The following is a 23920-nucleotide window of genomic DNA, read 5'->3' as shown; positions in this document are numbered from 1 at the left end:
AAAATGGCTTGAATGACTTTGTTTTGTTGTCAGGATCTTAGCAACAAAGACATGAAGCGAGATCTTTACATTGTCTGTCACATCATCAGGACTGGTATGGCAGCACAGTTTTCACAGCTGGCATCAGACCAAAATCTGATTCACAATCAAGGGTTACATTTTATGTGTGTTTGCATCAGCACACAAACACATTTCTTGCAACCGCCGTAGGTCGAATGCTCCTGAACGACAGTAAGAAGGGTCCACCACATGTTCAGTACCGCCGCCCATATGGCTGTGCCATCCTTGCCATGAGCGATGTGTTGCAGACTATCTCAGAGATGAAGGAGGAGAAAGACTTTGTGATGAAGGTTTACACGTGAGTCAAGAACATGCAATGCACACATACACACACACATGGATAAAACATCTCGTCGTTGTTAAATCACATTATTGGCTCTTTTAAGGCTGCAGTATGAGAGTAAGACTGAATAATAATACTTAATAAAAAAATCTGATCACATAGAAAATATGAGTGTTACCTATTACCTTCAAAGAAATTTACTGTTATAATGAAGTGACAGTATCCTTTGATGAATGTCACCAAAACAAAATCAATTTTTAAACTGTAGAAGAAATTGCCATGATTGTTTTTTTTTTTTCTTTTTTTTTACCAAACTTAGTATGCTGAGGAGCTATTATGTCACCGACATTTTAACTGATTTTTCGCAATCGCCCCTAGCAGAAACTTTTTTGAATAGAATTGAATCAAATCTGATTTAATTGAATTGAACTGAATAGAAATTAAAAAAAAACATTTTGACAGTACTTCAGTAAATGTAAATTGTCTTTCATCTGCATCCTCTTCTCTCACAACATCCATAAATCTCCATTTTGGCAGCTCCAATCTCACAATCCTTCTACTGATATTGCAGAAATAATATTAATGGACAATTTATTTATAAAGCCATTTCCATCAAAATGCAAATAAAAAAGAGATGTCTCAGAGATGTCTAATTAGCCGATGGCACGTTAATGGACTCGGACTCTTTTGTATAAAAGTCAATAGAAGTGTCCTGACATAAAGAACAACAAGACTCCTAACTTTGTGCTGTCCATCAATGGCAGCAGCAGATCATTTGCAACACAGTGAAAATCAATTTTCAAACTATCCCAGAATCTGGCCCAGTGGTGCCATTTACAGTGAAAACAGCAGGGCCCAGTACAGAAGCCAGTGGAACCTCATACCTTGTTGTCGAGGGTTCTCAGAGGATATCGTTAAAGATAACACTCTTGACATATCTCAGACAGGTATGAATTAAACCTCTGGAGCACCTGAACTGACATGCCAAAAGTGTTCTCCTGTCTGTCCAACATTATATTTTTATTATTATTCACAGTTGTGTCGCAGTGTTTTATCATTGTCTCGCAGTCTTTTTATCTTATTTTATTATTTTATTTGTCGTTGTCTCTGTCCTGTCGAAAACCTTTAGCTACTGTCTATTCATTGTTTCTCCCTTTTAATATCTTTTGGTTCCTGTCCTCTGCCCTGTGCTGCTGTGGCACTCAAATTTCCTAATGGGGATCAATATAATATATTCTATCTTATCTTAGTATCAGACGCAGTGCTTATACCCAGCATTAATGAGACCTCTGCTTGTTAAACATGCAGTAGCCCAATTTCCACAGGCACCCTGAAGGCTAATTGAACCCTGGCAGTTGTTGTTAACACAGGCTTTGACTGATCTTTCACGGCAGTCAAGAATTAATTCACTTATTTGATTTGGCATAGGTTTAACATTGAATGACCTTTCTCACAAACCTCAGCATTAATCCTGGCTTAGAACCAGCACAAAGAGGATACAGGTTTTTTTTCTGCCTTGGGGCTACACTGGGCATATTTATAATAATTATATTATTTAAAATTAATAAAGTAAATTTGTCAATAAATTTGGATCTTTACCTGGTGACTTTATTTTGTCTTCAGGTGCAACAATGAGAATGAATGGTTCCAAATCCATGAAAACATCATCCGCAAATCCAGCACCAAGTATACCCTCCCCAGCGGCAATTATGGTAAGACATGAAATAACCAGCAAATTGAGGCTTTTGATTACTTGGATGATTGTCTCACTTAAACCGTCATCTTTTTTTGCTTTGATTGTCATAATTTGCTGACTGTATCAACTTACTACAATGTTGCTGGGATTTTATTTTTTTTTCCCACTAACCACAGTTAGTGGTTAGTTTTCTTACTAACCACAGTTAGTAAGTTTAAAGCACTATCCTTGAGATTTATCAAGAGTGCCAACATGACTGCTTCAGAGAATTGTTCCCATCAGCTGTTTGTTTATACTCCAAAAACTTTTTGACATTAAACTTGAGCCTCATCCCATGTTCTTCATATTCCGTGACGTACCAAACATGTTGTGTGACTGATATTTTACAACATACAAGCCAATATTGAAACCAATATACAAACCAATATAACTTATATGTAATATGACATATATAAACCAATACAACCAACTTTTGCCTTTCAGGCGTCATAATATCTCTGCAGCTGCTGCGTGGTGACATCGACAAGGTCCACAGAGAAAAGCAGCTCATCTTCAGTCAGGGAATTGCCATGACACGCAAACTTGGCTTCCCAGATATCATCATGCCAGGTGAGTCCACTAGCCATCAAGAATTGGAGAATTCCTGTTTAAGGTTTATTATTTTATCCCAGAATATTAGTCCACCAGTTCTCTACTATAGTTTTAATGTCGAATCCTTTTATTTTGATAAGGTCTTTGTTCATGGGACTTAAACCTATTTCTTATGTTTCTGATGCATTTAGCCAGTCAACTTCTTCTACTGAGGAGTGCTTTAGTTTTGCCCTGCAGACACACAGCACACTTCATGAACACACATGTAGATGCAACAGTGTTTTTTGACATTCGGCTTTTTTATCCGGCCGGCCAAACTATTTTCTTTGAATATTTTAATAAGTATTTTCAATCAATATTGAATTTAGAAGCTCCTTATTTTTTCCCTTTTTTTTTTATATGGGAGATTACATACAAGATAATGTCAATACATTTGAAATAAAAGGCCAAAAAATGTAAATATTTAAATTGCAATTTTCATTTTGTTCAATTTATATGATACCTAGTTGGGCTGTGCATAAAAATTAAAGAAATTAAAGAAATTCGGCCCGCCAGCCAAAATAATTGCCCACGCCTGGTCTTAAACCATGACAAAAAGTTGCAATGAACACAGCATGGCGCCAGTGTAAGACTGGATCATAGGAGTCAAGGAAACGTTGGAAACTTTACATATTAAACATTTAATGTGATTTCAAAATGTAAAGACCTTCATTTTGGCAAAGATTGTCACACATTTTGTTTTTTCCCCAGGTGATGTCCGCAATGATCTGTATCTGACGCTTGAGCGAGGTGACTTTGAGAGAGGAGGGAAGAGTGTCCAGAAGAACATCGAAGTCACTGTCTTAGTTCTCCATGCCGATGGCGAGATTATGAAGGTAGAATATCAACTTTTGAAGCCCAACTGTTCTCCCAATGGGGATAGTTTTCATTTCATTTTGTCTAAAGTAGGGGTGTCCAAACTTTTTGCAGGGAGGGCCATATTTGGTGAGGTGAAAATGTGTGAGGGCCAACCATTCGGCCTGGCATTCTTTGAAACATTAATATGAAATGCAAATGAACTATTTCAGGTTTTTTTTCATTGCGAATTGCATACTTTTATGCTTTTTTAATGCCTTAACATAGAACAGAAATCTATAAAGTTTTTACCATAATCACTCTGACTTTCATACTTGAATACCACATAAAATGAGGAAAATTCTGTTTGAAAAAAAAAAAAAAGAAAGAATAAACATATGTAGGTTCATCTGAAACATGAAATATTATTCACAATCAAATGGTCATTATGAACTTCTAAATTCAAAAAATGTGAACAGGAAAATAACACTAACAGTAATATTATTCAGATGTACAAAACATTGAGGGCCGTATGAATCCTTGTATTACTCCTTATCAAATGGGGAAATGCAGTGTTTTTCATTATCTGAGTTTTAGACTCCGATCAAAAATATGAAACAGAAGAACGGACTCTGGACATGCCTGATGTAAAGCAACTTTAAACAGCAGAATGATGGGAGGTGTTAGTTATCATGTATTACTCAACTGATCTACTTTTGATTTAGAAATGTATCTTTAAATTGTTGTTGTTAATCATCTTTGGATATTACATAATGCGCAGTGGCGAAAATTCTAGTAGTGCATGTATCTGCAAGTAGGAATATATATGTTTCTATTTACTAAACTAATTTGAAACCATGTACCCAGGACTGTATCAGCCTTGGGTCAGGGGAGTCCAACCTGCCGGACCACCGCTCCTTTGTCCTCTATCACAACAACAATCCCCGCTGGAATGAAGTCCTCAAACTCCCTATTCCCATCGACCGATTCAGAAGCTCCCACCTTCGCTTTGAGTTCAGACACTGCTCCAGTGAGAAACAAAATTCTCATTTTGTTGCATCTTATAGTTGTCAAGGCTTTGTTGTCATTATATCCCAGCGCAAGTTACTGTTGCTTTGTATATTTAAATGATTAGTTACATCAACTGATTTATTTGAAAGAATTATCAGAATATGTCATTGTTTTTGGTTTTTTTGCAGCAAAAGACAAAGGAGAGAAGAAGCTGTTTGGCTTTTCCTTCACTCGGCTTATGAGGGAGGATGGGATGACTCTGTCTGATGAAATCCACGAACTCTATGTTTACAAGGTAGTGCATTTTGTACTTTATCGGTGAAAAACATTCATTACGTGATATATGGCCAAGGTTTCTCTTATTCTCTATAAACATATTACACAAAATCAACACTATATCCAATCTGTCCTGAATTGTGTTCATTTTACTAACCAGGTTTCTATTCTAGCACTCTTCTGCAGAGAATAGTGAAATTAATCATGAAATTCATGTTTATATGCCATTGTGTCCCAACTGTTGCTCAGTGTGATGAGAACGCGTCCTTCAGTAACCTCGCCCTCTACCTGGGTCTGCCATGTTGTAAGGATGACTTATGCAGCTGCTCAAACATCCCGTCCAGCCTCGTCTTCCAACGTAGTGCCAAGGAGACCTTCTTGATCTCCACCCAGCTGGTGTCTACCAAGCTCACACAGAATGGTATGTCATTGCCATTATTTAATTGAACTTGCGATAAAAATTAAAATAATTACTCTTTTCCATAATATGGACACTGCAACATGACAAAGACTTTTTGGACGCTGACAAGAAATTTCCTACGTTGTAATATCATTGCGGTAATAGTTGCCCTGTTGAAGCATCAACCATTCTTGCAAAGATTTAATCTGCAAAATGTGTAGAGCGTAAAAATGTTTTTAGAATGTTTAACAGTGTTCTGTAAACATTTGGAGAACCTGTAAAGAAGTACCTTTGTCTGATTTTCAATTGACAAACATTCATAAAATATTATATGTTATATTCATAAAAACAATCATTTATGATATTAATTATAAATGACTGTTTCTCATTCAGTCTGGGTTTTCTTTGCTCATTGAACTTACGTTGACTGTTTTTCATTGCTTCGGTTCCAGTGGACCTACTGGCACTACTGAAGTGGAAGGCACACCCGGACAGAGTGATGGATATCCTCGGAAGGCTGCGACACGTGTGTGGAGAGGAGATTGTGAAGGTGACTCATGAGAAACATCTGAAGTTATTGCTAAATCAATAGATATCAATACGATATTGATCCACCTGTACACCTTAAATGGCCAGATGAACATGGTATGACATGGTCCGTTTCAAAGTCTGCTTTGTTACTTGCGGTTAAGTGTACGTGTTTGTTTGCCAGTTTCTTCAGGACATCCTTGACACATTGTTTTCCATCTTGGATGACAACACAGAAAAATATGGCCCACCAGTTTTCCAGTCTTTGGTAGGTTTTGCTCTTTGCTGTTGGCTCTTAAAAAAACTTGAAAATATTACACACCAGAATGACTTTGGATCTGTCAGTGAAGGTTCTCATTCATCGAGTGCATGTTCTAACTGTAATATAACTGTAGCAACTGAACAAGAATGAGGGGTGGTGGGGCTTATAACATCCCAACCTCATGCAGATGGAAGTACAGAGGTATAGCATGCTAGGTAAAATTCCTGTGGCTATCCTGATTGAGCCTTTGTCAAAACTGAAACAACCAAAGGAAACTGCACAGAATGACACAAAAACAACAATAAATGCAAGAACATTTAAACACTGCACATTGTTAGAAGAACTTAGAGAACTTAATAAACATGAAATCCCAGTACATTTCGAACCATGCAGTACCCTAAGACAGAGGCTGATGCACCCCAAGGATAGAAAACTGCATGAGGTGTTTGAGAAAGGAGTCCAAATAAACAGACCATCATTAAACGGAGGAGGTGCTCTCTTACACAATCTTTCGGCGACATACGACTCAGTGCTTGGATCAGTCCTAAGGCAGATTGACATGCACTGACCTGCAGACCCATCTGTACCTCACATCTCATCTGGGGGGGGCACTGACTCAAACCAGACTACAACAAACCTCATTCAAACCGTGAATCAGTTGAACCAACAAATTGCATTTGTTTCCCAACAACTCACGCTGCAACATTGCAGACCCCATTCAGCCCAGATCAGGGCTCACGCCCACGTTTTGCAATTATACATTGGAAGCTCCACATTGGCGGTTAGATGTCCAGCTGCTATGATGAGATTTTACAACGGTTTCTTTGGATTAGACATGCACAACAGAACAAAGAACAGCAGACAATGTTGGCTAGTGGAGATTATTGTTTCAAGTGAACCAGTGTTAGTGGCATATATTTTGTCCATATGAATACAATAACCAAACCAATTGCTATAGATCAAAAAAACAGTCTACAAAGTTAATTGATTCAAAGAAGCAACCCTTTTCTGGTGAATGCAAAAAGATGCCAGCTCTTTGGTTGATGACAGTAATTAAGCAGAATGTGGCTTTCTAATTTGAGGGCATGACAACAACTAATAACTTAAAACCTTATTTTCTGCTTCGAGGGTAATGAAAAGTAACTTGAGTTTTGCAAATTGTGTAAAGATTGCAATATTCTGTAATATTAAAGTGACCAATTTATTCTCATCTCATAGGTGTTCATCATCAACCTTCTGCAAGACAGTAAATATTTCCACTTCAGACCAGTCATGGATTCCTACATCCAAAAACACTTTGCGGGAGCTCTGGCATACAAGTGTGTGTGTGTGTGTGTGTGTGTGTGTGTGTGTGTGTGTGTGTGTGTGTGTGTGTACTTGTATATGTGTTTGTGCATAAATAAGAGAAAGACAAGATTTTTTGGTTGAGTTGTTATTGAATTGTATCAAACTGTTGTTAAAATGAATTGGCCAGGTCCAGCAACATTATCTACCGGTTCATAGAGTAATTGGTCACAGTCAAGAATATTTTAATCTATAATTATTCAATTTTGGGGCCAGTTATAATAGGCATTTTAACTTTCAGTGAATTATTACATTTGTCTTCATTGATATAATATTTCAACGTCTTGAGCCTCTAGATGTGTCTTTCCTCTTTCCCCTTTGGCTACTCCCTCAAGGGGTTGCCACAGCGAATCAACGTCCTCCATCAAACTCTTTTCTCTGAAACTTCTTCTCTCACACAAACTAACTTCATGTCCTTTTTCACTGCATAAATCTCCTCTTTGCTCTCCTCTAGTCCTCCTGCCAAGAAGTTTCAACCTCAGCATCCTTCTACCAATATCTACATCATCCCTTGTCTGTACATGTCCATACCATCTCAGTCTGGCCTCTGCCCTCATCTCTATATATCTGACATGTGCTGTCCCTCTGATGGACTCATTCTTGATCCTATCCATCCTCGTCACTCCCAAAGAGAACCTCAACATCTTCATCTCTGTTACATCCAACTCCCCTCCCAGTCTTTTCCTCAATACCACTGTACCATATACACTATACCATACAGCATCGCTGGTCTCACCACTGTCTTGTACACCTTTCCTTTCATTTTGGCGGATATTTTTTTATCACACATTTCCCCTGACACTTTTCTCCACCTGTTCCAACACAGTTGAACACATTTCCTCACCTCCTTTCCACACGATCCATTGGCATAAATAGTTGAAATCCTCCACTGTCCTTATCTTCACTCCCTGTAGCCACCGTTCTATTTGGGTCCCTTTCATTTGCACACATGTATTCTGCCCTCCTCCGGCTAACCGTCATCCCTCTCCTTTTGTGGGCCTACCTCCATCTCTCTCTGGACTTTCTTCTACCTGCTCCCTGTCACGAGCCTCTAGATGTGTTCACTGTTAAACACACAGCATCAACCAAAATACAAAGATACTGTCACTCTCAAATAGCAGACTATACCAGACTTCATAGGACAGTATGAGGCAGCATAAAGCAGCATAAATGTGACCATGTACAGCTTCACTCCGAGTCCATACCAGTCCAGCCTTTACAACTTAAATCTGTCCGACTTTCATTTATACAACAGTAGTAACAACAGCAAAACATGAATGTCAGATGTGATGAATACTACCTGTAAAACTTAAGGCATGACTCACCATCTGTGTGCAGCCATTTCTAGTTTATTCTGTGTTTTATTCTGTGAGAAACACAAAGTTTGGTCTAGAACTGTAATTGAAAGTAACCTATAAATGCATCTCCCTAGATGCCCAATTATCTAAAAGCGAACTTGTTTAGCAATTAGTGAGTAATATAAGATAATCTGAACGTTTAATGTTTGATTCGGTTTTCTGTTTCCTTTAAGACACTGGCTCCAATTCCCCTAATTTGAGTATAAAAGGCATAAAATTCACCAAACAAATGACAGCGTATAGACTATAACCTCATGCATCAAGTTTGTCAGACCAATTACCCTCTACACTTCCAGTGAAGCTACTTCCCACAGATTCAATCTTTTTCATCTGTTGTGCCTCAGAGAGCTGATTCGATGTCTGAGGTGGAACATGGACCGCTCTGCTGAGGTGGTCCGACAAGACCACGTCCAAGAGGCCATGAGGGTAAGAACCAGCAGAATTCTCCTCTGCTAACAGAAGTTTTGTTGACCCAGGACAGATTCTTTGACCCACTTTAGTTTTCACCTAAAACAGTTCCAAGGACCAACCAAAACACACAATTATAGCCTCAGGATTTAGATGAACTGAGGTTTACTCGACGAAACATCACATAAGCTTCTGGATAACACTTGACATGAATACTGCAGACTGAGAACGTGAGGGCAGGAAGAAGAGAACATTATTGAGACACAGTGGAAAATATTGGTACAAATATTTGTGGGGTCCAGACTATAGTATATGGCATCAGTATGCACTGAGTTGACATTAACGGTGTTTAATTGGTTTGGAATGATGACAATTTAAATTCTTGAAGACCTGAAATAATTTCTTTAGCAACATTCAGGTAGCAGAGGGCCAAACCAGGAAAGAAAAACCTGGAAGTCCCATGATTCTCTGCATTTTGCATCATGAAGCAACTTTTGGTCTTGCCTTGTCTTTTGGTACAGGGGTTGCTCACGGCATCGGGGCTAACTCCCTTACTCTTAGGATACACTTGGGGAGTACAAGGATTACTGTCCTTGGTCTGGAGAAATCCCTGCATTTATATACACAACCTACTTTGACACACATGCAGCATTACTTTAGCTGCTCTGGTCACCAACTTGACTTGTAGTCACTTCCACAGTTTCTCTTTTGATGGAATGCACTTCTACACGTTGCTCCAGCACAATAACATGACGTTGCAATCCTTAACATGAGCCCATCTCAATGTTTGAAGCATGTCAGTCCACCGATCAAACACACAGCAGCTCCTTTTGGAGGGAACAAATATGATGGTAGAACTAGTGGAGTTTATTACAGGACCAAACATTCCTGGTTCAATGGCCAAGTTCTTCCTAGCCTGTCTATGTGTAATTGAGCAAGACACTGTACCATCCCCAGGTGCTGCTTTTTGGTTACCCACTGCTCATGGTTTAACCATGATGGGCCAATTGCAGAGGATATATTTCACTGATTTGCCATATGAATAGCTGGATGTGACAAAAGTAGAGGGGTTTCTTCTTCATATATATATACATATATATATATATACATATATATGTTTTATTATCTTTTTTTTTTGTACGTGTGCATGTGTCTTTTATTTTATTTTTATTCGATTTATTTTTAGTATGATAGTGAGATCGTTTGAAAAAGCAATGTGTGTCCAGCAGCATTACTATGATCTTAAATATGAACGGGTCCCATGTTGTTCTACACCGTTAACATTGAACTAAAATTCCAAAGGAAGTTTGTTATAGATATTTAAAAGCCGGATTTCTATTATTTAAATGTTGCCCCCACTCTCCCCCAGGCTCTGGAGTATCTCTTCAAGTTCATTGTTCAGTCACGCATCCTTTATTCCCGTGCGACATGTGGGTTGGAAGAGGAACAGTTCCGCTGTAGTGTTGAAGAACTTTTCCAGTCCTTCCGCTTCATCTTAAGTTTGGATGGTCGCAACGCTGATGCGCTTGTCTTCACACAGGTCAGGACACACAAACTCACAGAGAACTTTTGAGAACACACAACAAAAACGTCACGGATAGTGTTGTTAATTCGTAGAAGTTGCGATGTGGTTCCTCTCCAGTTGACTTGAAGCTCTGCAACTCTTTTTCACAGAATCTTGCAAATCATGGCGCTTCAGTATTAAAACTTCTTAAAATTAGAAAGTTGCAGAAAGCTATCATTAAACCCTGTGTGCCGTTTACACAGTTTCATGTTTTTTTCCCGTCCTTTTGTCCAGAGGGTATGTTTTTGCACAGATTTTGCTTTTACTTTTTACTTTTGACGCTATTGCTTTGACAGCTGTGTCACACAGCTGAAATATGTCTCAGCCGTGATTAGCAATTAGTTGCTCGAAAATAAATGCGGATCTTTTATCTCTCGAACAAATTCATTTACAAATTTGTACAATGAAATTAGACAATGACCTGGCACAGGACTAGGCAGTTTTCTTTTTCAAGGTGTTGGTTCATGGTTTGGCTGAGCTATTTGAGATGCTTTTCGCCGCTTCACTTTCATTTTCCGTTCTTTCTCCTTTGCCTCTCACCTGCCGCGCTTTTTTTCTTTTATATCTGAATCTCATGCAGTGCTCAATCTCCCACCTGCATAAAATCCAGGGCTCCCAGCCTTGCTCCGGCTCAAATCAAACCTTGGGCTCCACTGGAGCAATGGCTCTTGCTCCTTTAGCCCCGCTTCATGGCCAGGCCACCCCCCCAACCTCAGGACAGCCTCCCGGCAGTGTACCAATCGGCTGCTCTCAGGCCTGGCGCGCCAATGCCCTGCGGCCACTATCGCCAATTTCTGTAAGCAGACATTTATAGAACTTACTAGCACATCCTCAAATAGAAAGTTAGTTACCCGTAATTTTAGTTACCCCAGGTGTTTCATCATGTGTAACTTTTGTTTTTCAACTTCTGATTGTTATCTTCGCTCTCCTTTTCGTGCTACAATTATCTTTGAACAAGTAGATCATCATATCCTCACCCTCTTAAAATAATTGCCTAAATCATTTTTTCAGATTTTTCACAAAACACAAAAAATGGAACCATTTGACACACTCTTGACATAGGCAATTTCTACTAGAGGGGTAGAATGGCACAATCTGTTTAACTGAGGATGTAGGCAATTTTGCCAGAGGTGGTCAGCATCATGAGGAGATGATTTAGGCAAAAAAAACATTTTTGTAAAAAAATGACTTAGGCGATTATTTTAAGAGGGTGATGAAATGCTTCTTCTTAATTAAACAATTATGATGACGGAGTCTCAGCAGAGAAATAACCTGAAATAGGAGTTTGTTTATACGTCATTGTCTAAATTGAGATACTCCTGCTTTAAAGTGTCATTTCTTTTAAAATGGTTTGATTGCCAATTAAAAGCGTTGTGAAATCCTCACCAAATCAGATCTGAAACTCTACGAACAACAATAACACCCATGAGAAATGTAATCCTTTTAGATGTAGGATAAGGTTTTCAGTCATTTTAGTCGTGGTCTATTGTCCTCAAAACTTATCGTGGTCGCTGGACTTTGTTTATTTTCTTGAAAAAGTTTCACTAAAGTTCACTTACCATCATAAGATTTGGCTATGATAATTCATGAGTTTAGGTTTTTAACATTTATCGTGATAGACTTGGATATCAGTTCTTCCCTTTATGAACGTGGATTTCCTACCTCCATTGTTGTTGTCCCTTAGAGTGCAGTATGTTTCTTTTTGTACTCTTCATTGTCCTTCACTTAATCTTTTTTCCATCTTCCTTATCACAGGCAGCTCTGTTGAGCTCCTTTCCAACAATCTTTGAAGAGCTGCTTCAGGTATTTACGGTGCAGGAGGTGGCGGAGTTTGTTCGTGGGACTCTGAGCAGCATGCCGTCCAGTTTGCACATTGGACAGTCCATGGATGCGGTCAAGCTGCAGTCCATCGCCCGGACAGTTGACAGCCGGCTTTTTTTCTTCCCGGGTAAGACTTCCTGCATACACTCGAAGATCTTTTGGGAATTACTTATTCCCTGTGGTTTGATTTTTCTGTTGTCTGATCTTGGAATTCCGCTTGAAAGTTTTTACTGTACATGGATGTGTGGGTCCTCAGAGTCAAGACGGATTCTGCTTCCTGTCATCCTCCATCACATCCACCTCCACCTGAGGCAGCAGAAGGAGCTGTTGATCTGCTCAGGAATATTGAGCTCCATATTGTCTGTTATCAAGATCAGCTCCCTGGTAACACAGATGCACGCACATGCACATCTACAAGGTTTTTAGGGGCCAGCACTTGATGGGGGAGAAACTCAATTAAAACCTCTTTTAAAACTCTTGCAATTGAAAAGGTCTGAAATCCAAACTGATATAATGACGCAAATACAGAATTAACACTTGGATATTTACTGAAAAGTCACACTTAGTGAGCAAAACCAAGTGGGCAGGGCTTCTCTTTATTTAATCTATTTCCGTAAAATATTATATTTGGGGAAATAATGTAACCTTGTTTCACCTGTGTCCTCTGACTCATGTCCTCTCGCAGCAGGCCTCAGTTCAGGAAGAGGTGAAGATGATGGTTGAGTCGCTACTGGACGTCCTTCTCCAGACGCTGCTGTCCATTATTAACAAGAACCAGTCACCGGAGGGTATAAAAGGTCAACGCTGTCCACAGTGCACAACCGAGATCACTGTGAGTAAATCATTTCCTCTTCTTCACCTCCCTCCGTATTTTGTCTTCCTCTGTTTCCTTCTTGTGTTCAAATAGTAAATGAATTCAATATCTTTTCAACTTGACATCATTCCTAATGTCCTTTTGCCTCCATGTCCTCCATGTGTATATATCCTCATGTCAGCAGGCTGTCATACCCATATCCCCCCCTGTCCTCGTGTCTTTTAACATCTGGACAAAATTTCCAAAATGTTTGGGTCAACATCTAGAAATTTGAATTTCCTTTTGATGTGTTTGTCCTCTGCAAAGCCTCTCTTCTCATAATTTGATCTCAATTTCTGAAATACTTTGTGAGAGAAAAAAAAATATAGAAAAAAGATCCAGGAAAATATTTGAAATATTTAACTTGTTTTTCATTTGTTTGCTGTTTTTATTCAATTTTTTGCTTATGATTAATTCCCTGTCACGGGAGAGAAACACCTGTGCTTGTACAGTGCTTATTTTCAGAAGGACTCTTACCGAGGTTAATTTGTGAATAACATGGTAAGAGACTTTATTATTTAGTGGGACAGCGTTAGGCCCTGTTAGGGTTTTTCTGAAGGACATCGTGACTTTCATCACTCAGAACAGAAGCTGAAGCCTCCTTGCAGATTAATCGATGGCTCGTCTGCCATCTGAGCGTCTGACAAAGGCTTCAAAACCAAAGGGGTTTGAGGTTCAAATCCCCTTTTAAGTGTAGCACTGTTCCTCGAGCGGGTCATAAGATGCCTCTTCTCATCAGGGAGAGTATGTGTCTTGCCTCCTGTCCCTCCTCCGCCAGATGGCGGATGTCCACTTCCAGCACTTGATTGACAGCTTCCACAGTCAAGAGGAGCTCAAGGTACAACTGTCACGTGTCTGAGCGTTGACTTTTTATCCACAGCATCAGTCATTTTGCACCTCTTCCCCTTTATCCTGTCCTCTTCATTTTCTTGACCTTCATTCTTTGTTTTCTTTAGGAGTTCCTCTTAAAGATTCTGTGCATCTTTAGAAACCTCATGAAAGTCACTATTTTCCCCCGAGACTGGAACATCATGCGGCTCTTGACCAGCAAGTATGAGCACACACGCTCGCAAACAACTAATCACACACAGATGAACAGAGACTAAATTATGTTCTCTACAGCATCATTTTGACCACGACTCAGTATCTGTCTCCTGCTCTGCATAAGAACTTCAGTGAAGGCAGCTTTGACTTTAAGGTTTGTCATGTTACTCGAAACACCACCAATGCACACAGAGTTCTGTTGAGAAATACAAGCATGCAGACAGACAAAAAAAAAAAGTTTTTATGTACTGGAAAGACACACATTTTTTATACAAAAAAATGGTGTGTGTGTGTGTGTCTGCGTGTGTGTGTGTGTGTGTGTGTGTGTGTGTGTGTGTGTGTGTGTGTGTGTGTGTGTGTGTGTTCAGGTGTGGAACTCCTACTTCAGTCTGGCCGTCCTTTACATCAACCAGCCCAGTTTACAGCTAGAAACAATGAGTCCTTCGAAGCGGAAAAAGATCTTAGACAAGTGAGCGCAACACGTGTGAACACACACATCTTTTCAAGGTGTTTTCTCCATGTTCATGAAAACTTCAGAGTGGCCTAGCCACAGATTTATAACTCTCACTTTCTGATTTGTTGAAAGGCGTGTCAGTGTGGCCGCATTCGAAATCTGAAACTTTTGTTTTACTGAAAGATTGTGTTGCGGCATCAAGGATGTCAGTTTGATATCATGTTTGCCTGCAGATATGGAGATCTGAGAGTGATGATGACCTATGAACTCTTCAGTATGTGGCAGAACCTGGGTGAGGTCTCCTTGCATATATTTTCAGCTGTCACTGATCATCTCAAATGCTACCTTGCATCATCTATTTCTTATTATCAACATTGATCCATTGGTGTGTGTGTGTGCATGTGAGGGTGCATGCATGCGCATGTGTCTGCCCGTGCGTGCATGTTTGTGCATAAAATTGAATGATTCATCTAAAGAATGATAGATTTAATTACTCAACAACTTCAAACAACCTCAAACAGAAATTTGCAGTTTGCTGAGGTCAAAACTGCCCTCTAGTTTTCGTTCAGCTGGAGACTTGTTTTAGGTTTTTCAGTCTCACACACACTCAGTAATGCGTTTTTGACCTCTAAAAGTGTTTCTGACATCCTGCAGGGGAAAATAAGCTGCACTTCATCCCAGGGATGATCGGACCATTCTTGGGCGTAACGCTGGTCCCTCAGCTAGAGGTACGGAACATCATGATCCCAATCTTCCATGACATGATGGACTGGGAGCAACGCAAGAATGGAAACTTCAAACAGGTTCCCAAGAACACACACGGAAACGGAAAATGCTCACTATCAGCTCTGTTAGAATGAGACAATGGCAAAAGTGTGTGTTTCTGCAGGTGGAGGCAGAGCTTATTGACAAGTTGGACAGTTTGGTCTCTGAGGGCAAAGGTGATGAGAACTACAGAGAGCTCTTCAATTTGCTGTAAGCCACTTTCACTTTTGTTAAATGGCAGCAGCTGAAGCTACAGAGGTTATTTTGGATATTTTACATACAAAACTACATACCAGAATTCAGTTAACACACACACACACACCTGTCTCAAGCAGTGAGTTAGGATTCTTTATCTGAGCAAATCAAACAGGATTTCAGGTCAAAACATGAAGGTACTGTTGTCACTGCATTAATAAAGTGAAACTGTGAAAACATGTGATATTACTCACTGTAACTACAATGGTCATGCATCCTTCCTCTTCAGTACACTATTAAAATGTTTTCATCCTTACAGATTTTATTAGAATGTTAACCTCTCATTGTTCTGCATTGTCATTCACACAAAGTTCAACTCTTTTCTCATCCGTCTATGATTTTTCCTCACTGAGTGTTTTTAACGTTACTGTTGTGTGCTTGCTTTGTGCTGCGAGACTAGAACCCAACTTTTTGGGCCGTATCCCAGGTATGATATCAAATCGTGTATTTTGTCTGTTTCCTTTCTGCCAAACTAAGGCCTGAAACTTTGGAGGACTGAATAAACCCATAACAGAGAAGTTGTGTTTTCATGTCAAAGCATGAGATGTTTAATTGTTCAGTTTGTAAGAAACTACTTCTAGAAAATGTTTAGAGTAGGATTGGTGAGGAACCTTTGTAAGATAGACCTAAGTCATGTTCTTCGGACATTTCCAAGACCCTTACTCAGAATTGGACACTACAAGCACCCCCAGTTAAGAGTATTTGCTGACTTGTGATAAATCTTTTGCACCTTTGGCCCCCATTGCTCTGTCCCTCCTAGTCAGAAAAGGCCGGCCTTTTGAACTTGACTGAGGTGCAGTGACTGATTCTCCAATGACCTCTTTTCTATCGCAAGGAAGCATCACAGATTCTAATTTTTCTAGAAGAGGGAATCTTCGGTAAATGAAAATGTTTCTGAATCTGACTTCCTCAACATGAGCAGTTGTTGAATTTATTTTATTTTTTTTTCTTAAAGTCTATTGGAGAAGATTGAACAGGAGACATGGAGAGAGACAGGCATCTCCTTTGTCACCTCAGTAACACGTCTCATGGAACGACTGCTGGACTATCGGTAATACTGCACAATACATTTTTCAGCAACATGTGCCACTTTTGAGACCTGTTTCCAGTCTCAGTTATCAGCTGTCTGTAGGTTTTCCATTCAATATGGTGTCAAAAGTAGAACTTCCCATGTGTTTATCTCTTCATCCACCCCAGTGAACTCAATCCCATCCTCTAAAGTAAGAGGTGAGACATTTTCAGGGTATTTGAAGCTGGCCAGTCGCAGTGGAGTAGGTTCTAGAGATGGGCGACGCTGCTTTTTCACCCTAACTGATTAAAACAGGCCAAATGTAATACTTAGGCTTTGTGAAAATAATAATATGAGCTCATGACTTTTGGGAAAGGGTCATTATATGCCGCCTTTTCAATACTGTAAAAAAGGTAAAAATAATCATATAATAAAAACCTTTATTCAAGAAGATTAGTAATTTGAGAACCAGTCCTCATGTACAATGAGAATCTGGGCCAGAAGCACCAAGGACAGCAAAGCACCACATGCATTTACACATAATGAAGAATCATGGGCACGATATTCCATCAAACATACACATATTATTATATAAAAAAATGGAAAATTATATTATGTACAATATATAGATTCTGAAGCCAATCAATTATAAACTTATACTAGCCCCGCTGAAAAATATTTTTCAGTCGTCCCAACTGTGAAAAAGCATCACTTGATCCATCGGTTCTTTAGTGAATGAGGTCGTCTTGTTTTTAATGAATTTTTTCATCTCTTCTCCAGAGGCTGTATGAAGGGAGATGAAACAGAAAACAAGAAGATCGGCTGTACCGTCAACCTGCTGGTAGGATACAGTTATTAAGTGTTAGCATTTGTTTTTTCATGAAAAAGCAAACCTATATCAAATTTAGCGCACTACATAACCTGGTGCTGCTCTGTTTATGTGCTGTTATCATTTTTCTACCTTTTTTTTTTTTAGAACTTTTACAAGTCAGAGATCAACAAGGAAGAGATGTATATACGCTACATCCACAAACTGTGTGACATGCATGTTCAGGCCGAAAATTACACAGGTACAACTTGCGCTGAGGCACAAAGGAACAGAAAGACGCAAACATGTTGCATTTGAAAGCTATATTTCTGAATTACAGAGGCTGCATTCACCTTGTTGCTGTACTGCGAGTTGCTTCACTGGGATGAACGTCTGCTAAAAGAATTCCTACATTATCCTGCTCAGTCCGAGTTTCACCGCAAGGAGGCGCTGTGCCGCAAGGTGGTCCACTACTTCAACAAAGGAAAGGTGGGTTCAATAAATGGAGGGAGTTTTTCTGACTCCATTCTTCACATAGTGATGTAGTTAACACAAATGTGCTTTGCAATCTTATTTTTTCTTTTTGGTCGAGTGATGGCTGCCATAATTTCACATCGTGGCTGACCTCACATGGTTGCAAAGCTGCAAAGTCACATGTTTAAGTATCTCATTATTATCAGGAAAAAATGTCACAGCCATTCTTGTTATGAGAAAACATGCTTCGATTATTTGAACCGCTCTGAGATTGGATTATTCAAGCTGCTATTTTCTCTCAAAAAAATCCCAAAAGATCAACAGATTGGACTGTGTGCGTGTGTACGTGTGTGTGTGTGTGTGTGTGCGTGCGTGCATGCATGCGTGTTTGTCTTCAGTGTTGGGAGTACGGGATCCCTCTCTGCAGACAGCTGGCTTTACAGTATGAATCATTGTACGACTACCAGAGTCTCAGCTGGATCCGGGTAAGCTGCAGACATGCATCATTTCACATCATAAAATATAAGTCAAAAACAAAAACATGGAGTGTGTTGAAATAGTGTTAGTGAATAGAAACGATTTTACTTATCCTGTTCACATGAAGCCGACATGAACAGCCACTCAAATGTTATCCATGTTGTTAAGAGCTACATCAGCAGAACATGTTACCACATCAGTTACACATGCCAAGTGCATAACAGTTGTCGCTTTGAGTAAATCTGGATTTCACCACATTTGATTTCTTTTTCATCACTGATCTGGGATAAATATAGAATAATTAAAAAGGACGGTCTGACAGTAATAAAGGTGTGTTCCCATCTTCATCTTGGTGTGTAGAAAATGGAGGCGTCCTATTACGACCACATCATCGAGCAGCAACGACCAGAGCCTGAGTTCTTCAGGGTGGGATTTTATGGCCGGAAGTTCCCCTTTTTCCTCAGAGTGAGTTCCCACTTTCTATTTGCTGTCTTTCAGGTTGATGTGACACACCCTTGATAAGAGGCTGACTTGCTCAGTTGTGACCAGTTCAGTCCAGTTTGTGTGTAATTGTATGACTTACACAAATGTTTCTGCACAAATCTTGTACTTGTAATTTATTTAAACTGTCACATGTTTCACTGTTTTCACCAGAACAAAGAGTTTGTTTGTCGTGGCCATGACTACGAACGGCTTGAGGCCTTCCAGCAAAGGATGCTCGGAGAATTTCCTCAGGCTATTGCCATGCAACATCCCAACCAACCAGATGAAGCCATCCTGCAGAGTGATGCGCAGTGTACCCTTGAACAACACATCAAAAGCATTTCCTAAAATGTCCACCTCAGTTTTCTGACAATGTCCTAAGTAGTCATCAATGATCATTGGGGGCGTTATGCAAAGACTTGAAACAAATTATATAATTTACTTTTCCCTAACTGTTCCCAGAATATTGCTAATGTTTCCCAAATCCCTAGATCATGCTTGAAATGTTATAAGATCAAATATTTTCACATTTTAGAGTACTTGAGAAATTCCCATGATTTAGAAATGTTTTATATATATCAAGAACATTATATCCTCATGTTCTCATTCTCTTGGGGGAAAAACGTGTCTTCTGAGCCACATGTCGTCTGGTCCCTCACCTGGGACCTGTTTGCCATGGGTGACCCTTTCAGGGTCCACAACATAGCTCCCAGGATCACTGGGACGTGCAAACCCCTCCACCACAGTAAGGTGGCAGCTCACGGAGGGGGTGTAGTGTGACCCAGGCGGTAGCCGGAGCGAGGGACCTTGGTGGTCCGAGCCTCAGCTGCAGAAGCTGGCTCTTGTAACATGGATTGTCACCTCTCTGGCGGGGGAAGGAGCCCGAGCTGGTGCGTGAGGCTGAGAGATTCTGATAAGATATAATCAGATTTACCTCGACGCACAGTGTGGGGTCTGAAACTAGGCCTCTCAAGAGGGGCTGAACTTTTTTTTTTATTCTGGAGTTGCCCCCGGTAAGAATCGCCGGGCAGGTGTGGGCATATTGATTGCCCCCTTTTACAGACTCTGATATTGTTTTTCTGTACTTCAGCAAAGTAAATTTTCCATTCCACAGTTAGTCTTTCTTTGACCTTTGACCTCCTTGGATCAGACCTTCAAATTTATGCTGTGACACCAGTTCCAGACAACATCGGGGTCCTTCAGATGGATAGAGTCCCTGACCGTATCAAAAGCTTCTACAGAGTCAACAACGTGCGGCGATTCCGTTACGACCGTCCATTTCACAAAGGAACCAAAGACCGTGAAAATGAGTTCAAGGTGAGAGGGTGAATTATTCTCCTAATTCATCTGGTCATCCAGGATGTCTGGAGTTGAATATCATCTAGGTCATAGCCCGATGTTCAATAAAGATTCAACATCTGCACTTGATTTTCTTGACATCTGGACATGAGTCAGACTAATGGAGTGACTGGCTGCTGTTTCAGAGTCTGTGGGTCGAGAGGACGACTCTGTTCCTCATTCACCCTCTTCCTGGAATCTCCCGTTGGTTCGAGGTGGAAAAGAGAGAGCTGGTGAGTCCAAGAAGGAGGCCTGGTCCTCTGCAGAGCCATGGGCTCATTTCTGGACACCTCCTAATCTCATCTTTTTTTCACTGCCATCTTCTTGGCTCCTTGTCTGTGACATCCCTCGGTTTTTCAGGTTGAGGTGAGTCCACTGGAAAATGCCATCTCTGTGGTGGAGAACAAGAACCAGGAGCTGCAGACTCTCATCAGCCAGTATCAACATAAGCAGCTGAACAACAATATCAACCTACTCAGTATGACTCTCAACGGGGTCATCGATGCCGCTGTCAATGGAGGCGTTGCCAGATATCAGGAGGTGGGACTGAGAGCTCCCGATGCAGCAACAAAAGTTAAATCTATAACTTTATTTAAGTTTCATGCTGTTATTTATTTTCTTCTGCTCGTGTGTCCCTTTGATCACTAGGCATTCTTTGACAAGGATTACATCAGCAGCCATCCTCATGACACGGAGAAGATCACGAAGCTCAAAGACTTAATGCAAGAACAGGTAGGTCGTCTCTGCAGTAACTTGTGGAGTTCACGCAGTTGCTTATGTGGAGTGGAGTTTGTCAATAAAAACATCTCCTTTTTTTGGTTTGTTTTTGCAAGTTCACAGACAAATATATATATGAGAAAAAGTTGCTAAAGGAGAGTCTTGTTTGTGAACATAATTCACAAACTTTCTTGTAGAATCTTTTACAAGAAACCCTCTAGATTGAACAAGTAGCATGTTCCAGTGTTGACACGTTGCTGCGGTGATGGAGCTGTTTTGTGAAAACGGATTTCTGTAGGTTCACATCTTGGGTGTTGGTCTGGCAGTCCATGAGAAGCTTGTGCACCCAGAAATGCGACCCCTGCACAAGAAACTGATTGATCAGTTCCAGACGATGAGGAGCAGCCTGTGTCACGTGAGTGTGCGCATGCGTTCATGAGTGTGGATGCACACACACACACACACACACACACACACACACACACACAAATATAAACATAGTCACTAATCACATATCAGCTGTGCTTCAAACATCGTGATCACTGCTGTTTCTTAATAAGCCAACCAGGGAGCAGTGTTTTGAAATTAGGAAGGGCAGGGCTTTCTGAATATGGCACTAGAACCAAAACCCGGTCCAGCAGCTGCTGAGACCGATACTTGTTGTGTTCTGTCTATGATATAATAAGGGAAATTATTATTATACAACACATTTTTTGCAGTCAATAAAAACTATAGATATTCGAATGGAAATTCTTTTGTTAGTAATTTTTACTAAAGAATTCTGTCTGACATCTGATCTTCAATCTTGACCCTTCTTCTGTCACAAAGTTTGTGTGTCTTGGTTGTATTTCAGGGTCTCCCGAGTTTAGACAAAACCGCCTCAGGACCAAACACTTCAAGAGGGATCCTGACTGCCCACAGTCCTCATAACCTATTGCATGGACAAAGGTCACACATACACACACGCTATTTGTGTCCCTTGTAGCCTTATTTTAGAATAAATCCTTTATTTCAAGGGTTTAGTTTCTCTTTGTCTAATACGCTTGCGCTTGTTTAGCACTCTTTTTTTCTTTTGTCATTTCACTTAAGTCCTACTAATCTTAATATGGTGAATAATACTATATTTTTTATTTTTCTATAATTCTCGGAGCAGTCAGTGTCAAAAGCATAATGAGCAAATTTGGGATAAAAGTAAAGAATTGTTCGCCAAGTAAAATTGTTCAAATGTATGTGTACACTCAAGGAATCTGGTTTACACCGTCATCTTACTGCTAGATTGCTATCCATCCAGTTTATTGACTCGTCTCCCCTCTCAAACATCCAGTGAGGCTGTCAACCTTGGAAACCTCCTCATCCTGGCCGATGGCAATGTTATAGAGAATGAGGACCTCTGTCATATGCAGGTCAGTTATGAAATCAAAATGACTATGGTTTAGAATACAGTTACTTGAAAACTCAAATTCACTCTCAGCCGGGATATCAGAAGTAAGTAATGCACCACAGGGAATGACTGAGATTCTGCTTGTTTTCGAGGGCAGGGCAAACAAACAAAATGGTGATCAAAGAGAATACTCAGCTCTCTGGTTGCGTGAAGATGGGCATGAGACAAGCATAACAAATGCTTTTGAGTCTTAATCACCACTGTGGTCTTTTGTATCTGATATATTCTAAAATTTGAAAACAAAATGGTAAAGTTTATCTAATTATTTTCCTTTTCCTGAATGGTGAATGTGACAAAACCTGATGCACTTGAGCATCCTGTGAAATGTATTCGGATGTCTGATCATTTTTTTGTCGTAGACACATTCAATTTGCGTGTGGATTTGTTTCAACTTGTCGTGGCTTTGTTGGTGAGGTGTTGGATTCAAATTGGATCGGTTGAACCCAATATAACACTTTGAACAAGAAAACACTTGTAATATTGTGTGACAAAATCACAATGATGTTTTAATACAACAGCGCATGACCACATCTGCCTCATGTGTGAGGCAGCCCGGTGGTTAGAGCTGTGATTATTCGGTACAACACAATTTTATTTCCATATCAATAGTTTTTTTTTTCATGACATATATAACTGTTACAACTTGATCAACACATCCTCACATGTAATGCGTCAACTTGGTGGTTGCAGGCAAGTCCGTTCTCCGCCGGTCTTAGTTCGATCCATTCAGCGCCCTCCCAGATGATACACTCCACCGCCTCAACAATAAGAGGTGAGGATATCCGAGTGTCTTTAATTTTAGTTCGTCGACCCGTTAGAAACACTCATCTGAGTCTGTTTTTTTGCAGTCGGGTCGCCTTCTCTGCCAGACAAGTACAGACACAACCAGGAAATGCTGCTACTGCTTCCGACAAGCAGTGAGCAGCCAAGTAATGCCATGTATGTCAACATCCCCGATAATGGACAGGTAAGGAGTGACATTTTCTGATGGGATATTTCCTTTTCGTCCACAGAAAAGGCATCACACTATCATGGCATGCCACTGCAGGTGGCATCTCTGAAACGAGTTAATATTGGTTCTACTGATATGTCTTAGAGAAATCAAGGCTGAAAAGTGTTGAAAGTGAAAAAGCAGAATGCTGAAATTTTTTCCTTTTTTTATTTAAAAACATTTTTTTTTGCATTTTTTTGCTAGCTGTACTTATGATATGGTGACTCCTTTTCTCAAAGAACAAAATCTGAAATGCTACTATGTCTCAAGTCATGTTATCCTGTTCTTCCGTCAGGCAACTTTTCAGGTGAACCAGCACAGGGTCTTGGTGACCCACACTTTCTTTAGGGAGGGATCGTCTCTCTAGTTTCTTTT

At 40.1% G+C, this 23920-nt stretch overlaps 1 protein-coding gene across 8 annotated transcripts in view; it reads left to right on the top strand.

Moving 5' to 3' along the window:
* The window catches only part of LOC147237688 (dedicator of cytokinesis protein 3-like), a 59980-nt gene that overhangs the window by 28776 nt on the left and 7284 nt on the right, over nucleotides 1–23920 (top strand). For 7 of the 8 annotated variants that reach the window (XR_015106611.1, XM_086152541.1, XM_086152532.1 and 4 more), the window contains 41 exons: nucleotides 34–94; nucleotides 211–358; nucleotides 1967–2055; nucleotides 2523–2648; nucleotides 3381–3505; nucleotides 4332–4494; nucleotides 4664–4770; nucleotides 5001–5172; nucleotides 5604–5701; nucleotides 5864–5947; nucleotides 7160–7260; nucleotides 8988–9069; nucleotides 10421–10591; nucleotides 11196–11411; nucleotides 12371–12563; nucleotides 12693–12820; nucleotides 13122–13268; nucleotides 14029–14127; nucleotides 14246–14340; nucleotides 14412–14487; nucleotides 14702–14802; nucleotides 15021–15079; nucleotides 15442–15590; nucleotides 15677–15762; nucleotides 16208–16234; nucleotides 16763–16858; nucleotides 17597–17657; nucleotides 17793–17886; nucleotides 17965–18113; nucleotides 18497–18583; nucleotides 18936–19040; nucleotides 19230–19371; nucleotides 20209–20375; nucleotides 20543–20629; nucleotides 20757–20936; nucleotides 21045–21128; nucleotides 21412–21528; nucleotides 21967–22061; nucleotides 22438–22516; nucleotides 23245–23326; nucleotides 23403–23521. Coding sequence is in view for 7 of the 8 variants with exons in the window: in XM_086152541.1 (XP_086008667.1) it covers nucleotides 34–94; nucleotides 211–358; nucleotides 1967–2055; nucleotides 2523–2648; nucleotides 3381–3505; nucleotides 4332–4494; nucleotides 4664–4770; nucleotides 5001–5172; nucleotides 5604–5701; nucleotides 5864–5947; nucleotides 7160–7260; nucleotides 8988–9069; nucleotides 10421–10591; nucleotides 11196–11411; nucleotides 12371–12563; nucleotides 12693–12820; nucleotides 13122–13268; nucleotides 14029–14127; nucleotides 14246–14340; nucleotides 14412–14487; nucleotides 14702–14802; nucleotides 15021–15079; nucleotides 15442–15590; nucleotides 15677–15762; nucleotides 16208–16234; nucleotides 16763–16858; nucleotides 17597–17657; nucleotides 17793–17886; nucleotides 17965–18113; nucleotides 18497–18583; nucleotides 18936–19040; nucleotides 19230–19371; nucleotides 20209–20375; nucleotides 20543–20629; nucleotides 20757–20936; nucleotides 21045–21128; nucleotides 21412–21528; nucleotides 21967–22061; nucleotides 22438–22516; nucleotides 23245–23326; nucleotides 23403–23521 (4647 nt within the window). In the remaining variant the exon portion in view is untranslated. The remainder of the gene's footprint in view (nucleotides 1–33; nucleotides 95–210; nucleotides 359–1966; nucleotides 2056–2522; nucleotides 2649–3380; nucleotides 3506–4331; nucleotides 4495–4663; nucleotides 4771–5000; nucleotides 5173–5603; nucleotides 5702–5863; nucleotides 5948–7159; nucleotides 7261–8987; nucleotides 9070–10420; nucleotides 10592–11195; nucleotides 11412–12370; nucleotides 12564–12692; nucleotides 12821–13121; nucleotides 13269–14028; nucleotides 14128–14245; nucleotides 14341–14411; nucleotides 14488–14701; nucleotides 14803–15020; nucleotides 15080–15441; nucleotides 15591–15676; nucleotides 15763–16207; nucleotides 16235–16762; nucleotides 16859–17596; nucleotides 17658–17792; nucleotides 17887–17964; nucleotides 18114–18496; nucleotides 18584–18935; nucleotides 19041–19229; nucleotides 19372–20208; nucleotides 20376–20542; nucleotides 20630–20756; nucleotides 20937–21044; nucleotides 21129–21411; nucleotides 21529–21966; nucleotides 22062–22437; nucleotides 22517–23244; nucleotides 23327–23402; nucleotides 23522–23920) is intronic. The other variant, XM_086152549.1, reaches the window with a different exon arrangement.

Source organism: Fistularia commersonii, chromosome 1, assembly GCF_037954325.1.
Source record: "Fistularia commersonii isolate RoL2024-O1a breed Wild chromosome 1, RoL_Fcom_v1.0, whole genome shotgun sequence".
NCBI lineage: Eukaryota > Metazoa > Chordata > Actinopteri > Syngnathiformes > Fistulariidae > Fistularia > Fistularia commersonii.
This window is presented reverse-complemented; position numbering and strand designations above follow the sequence as displayed.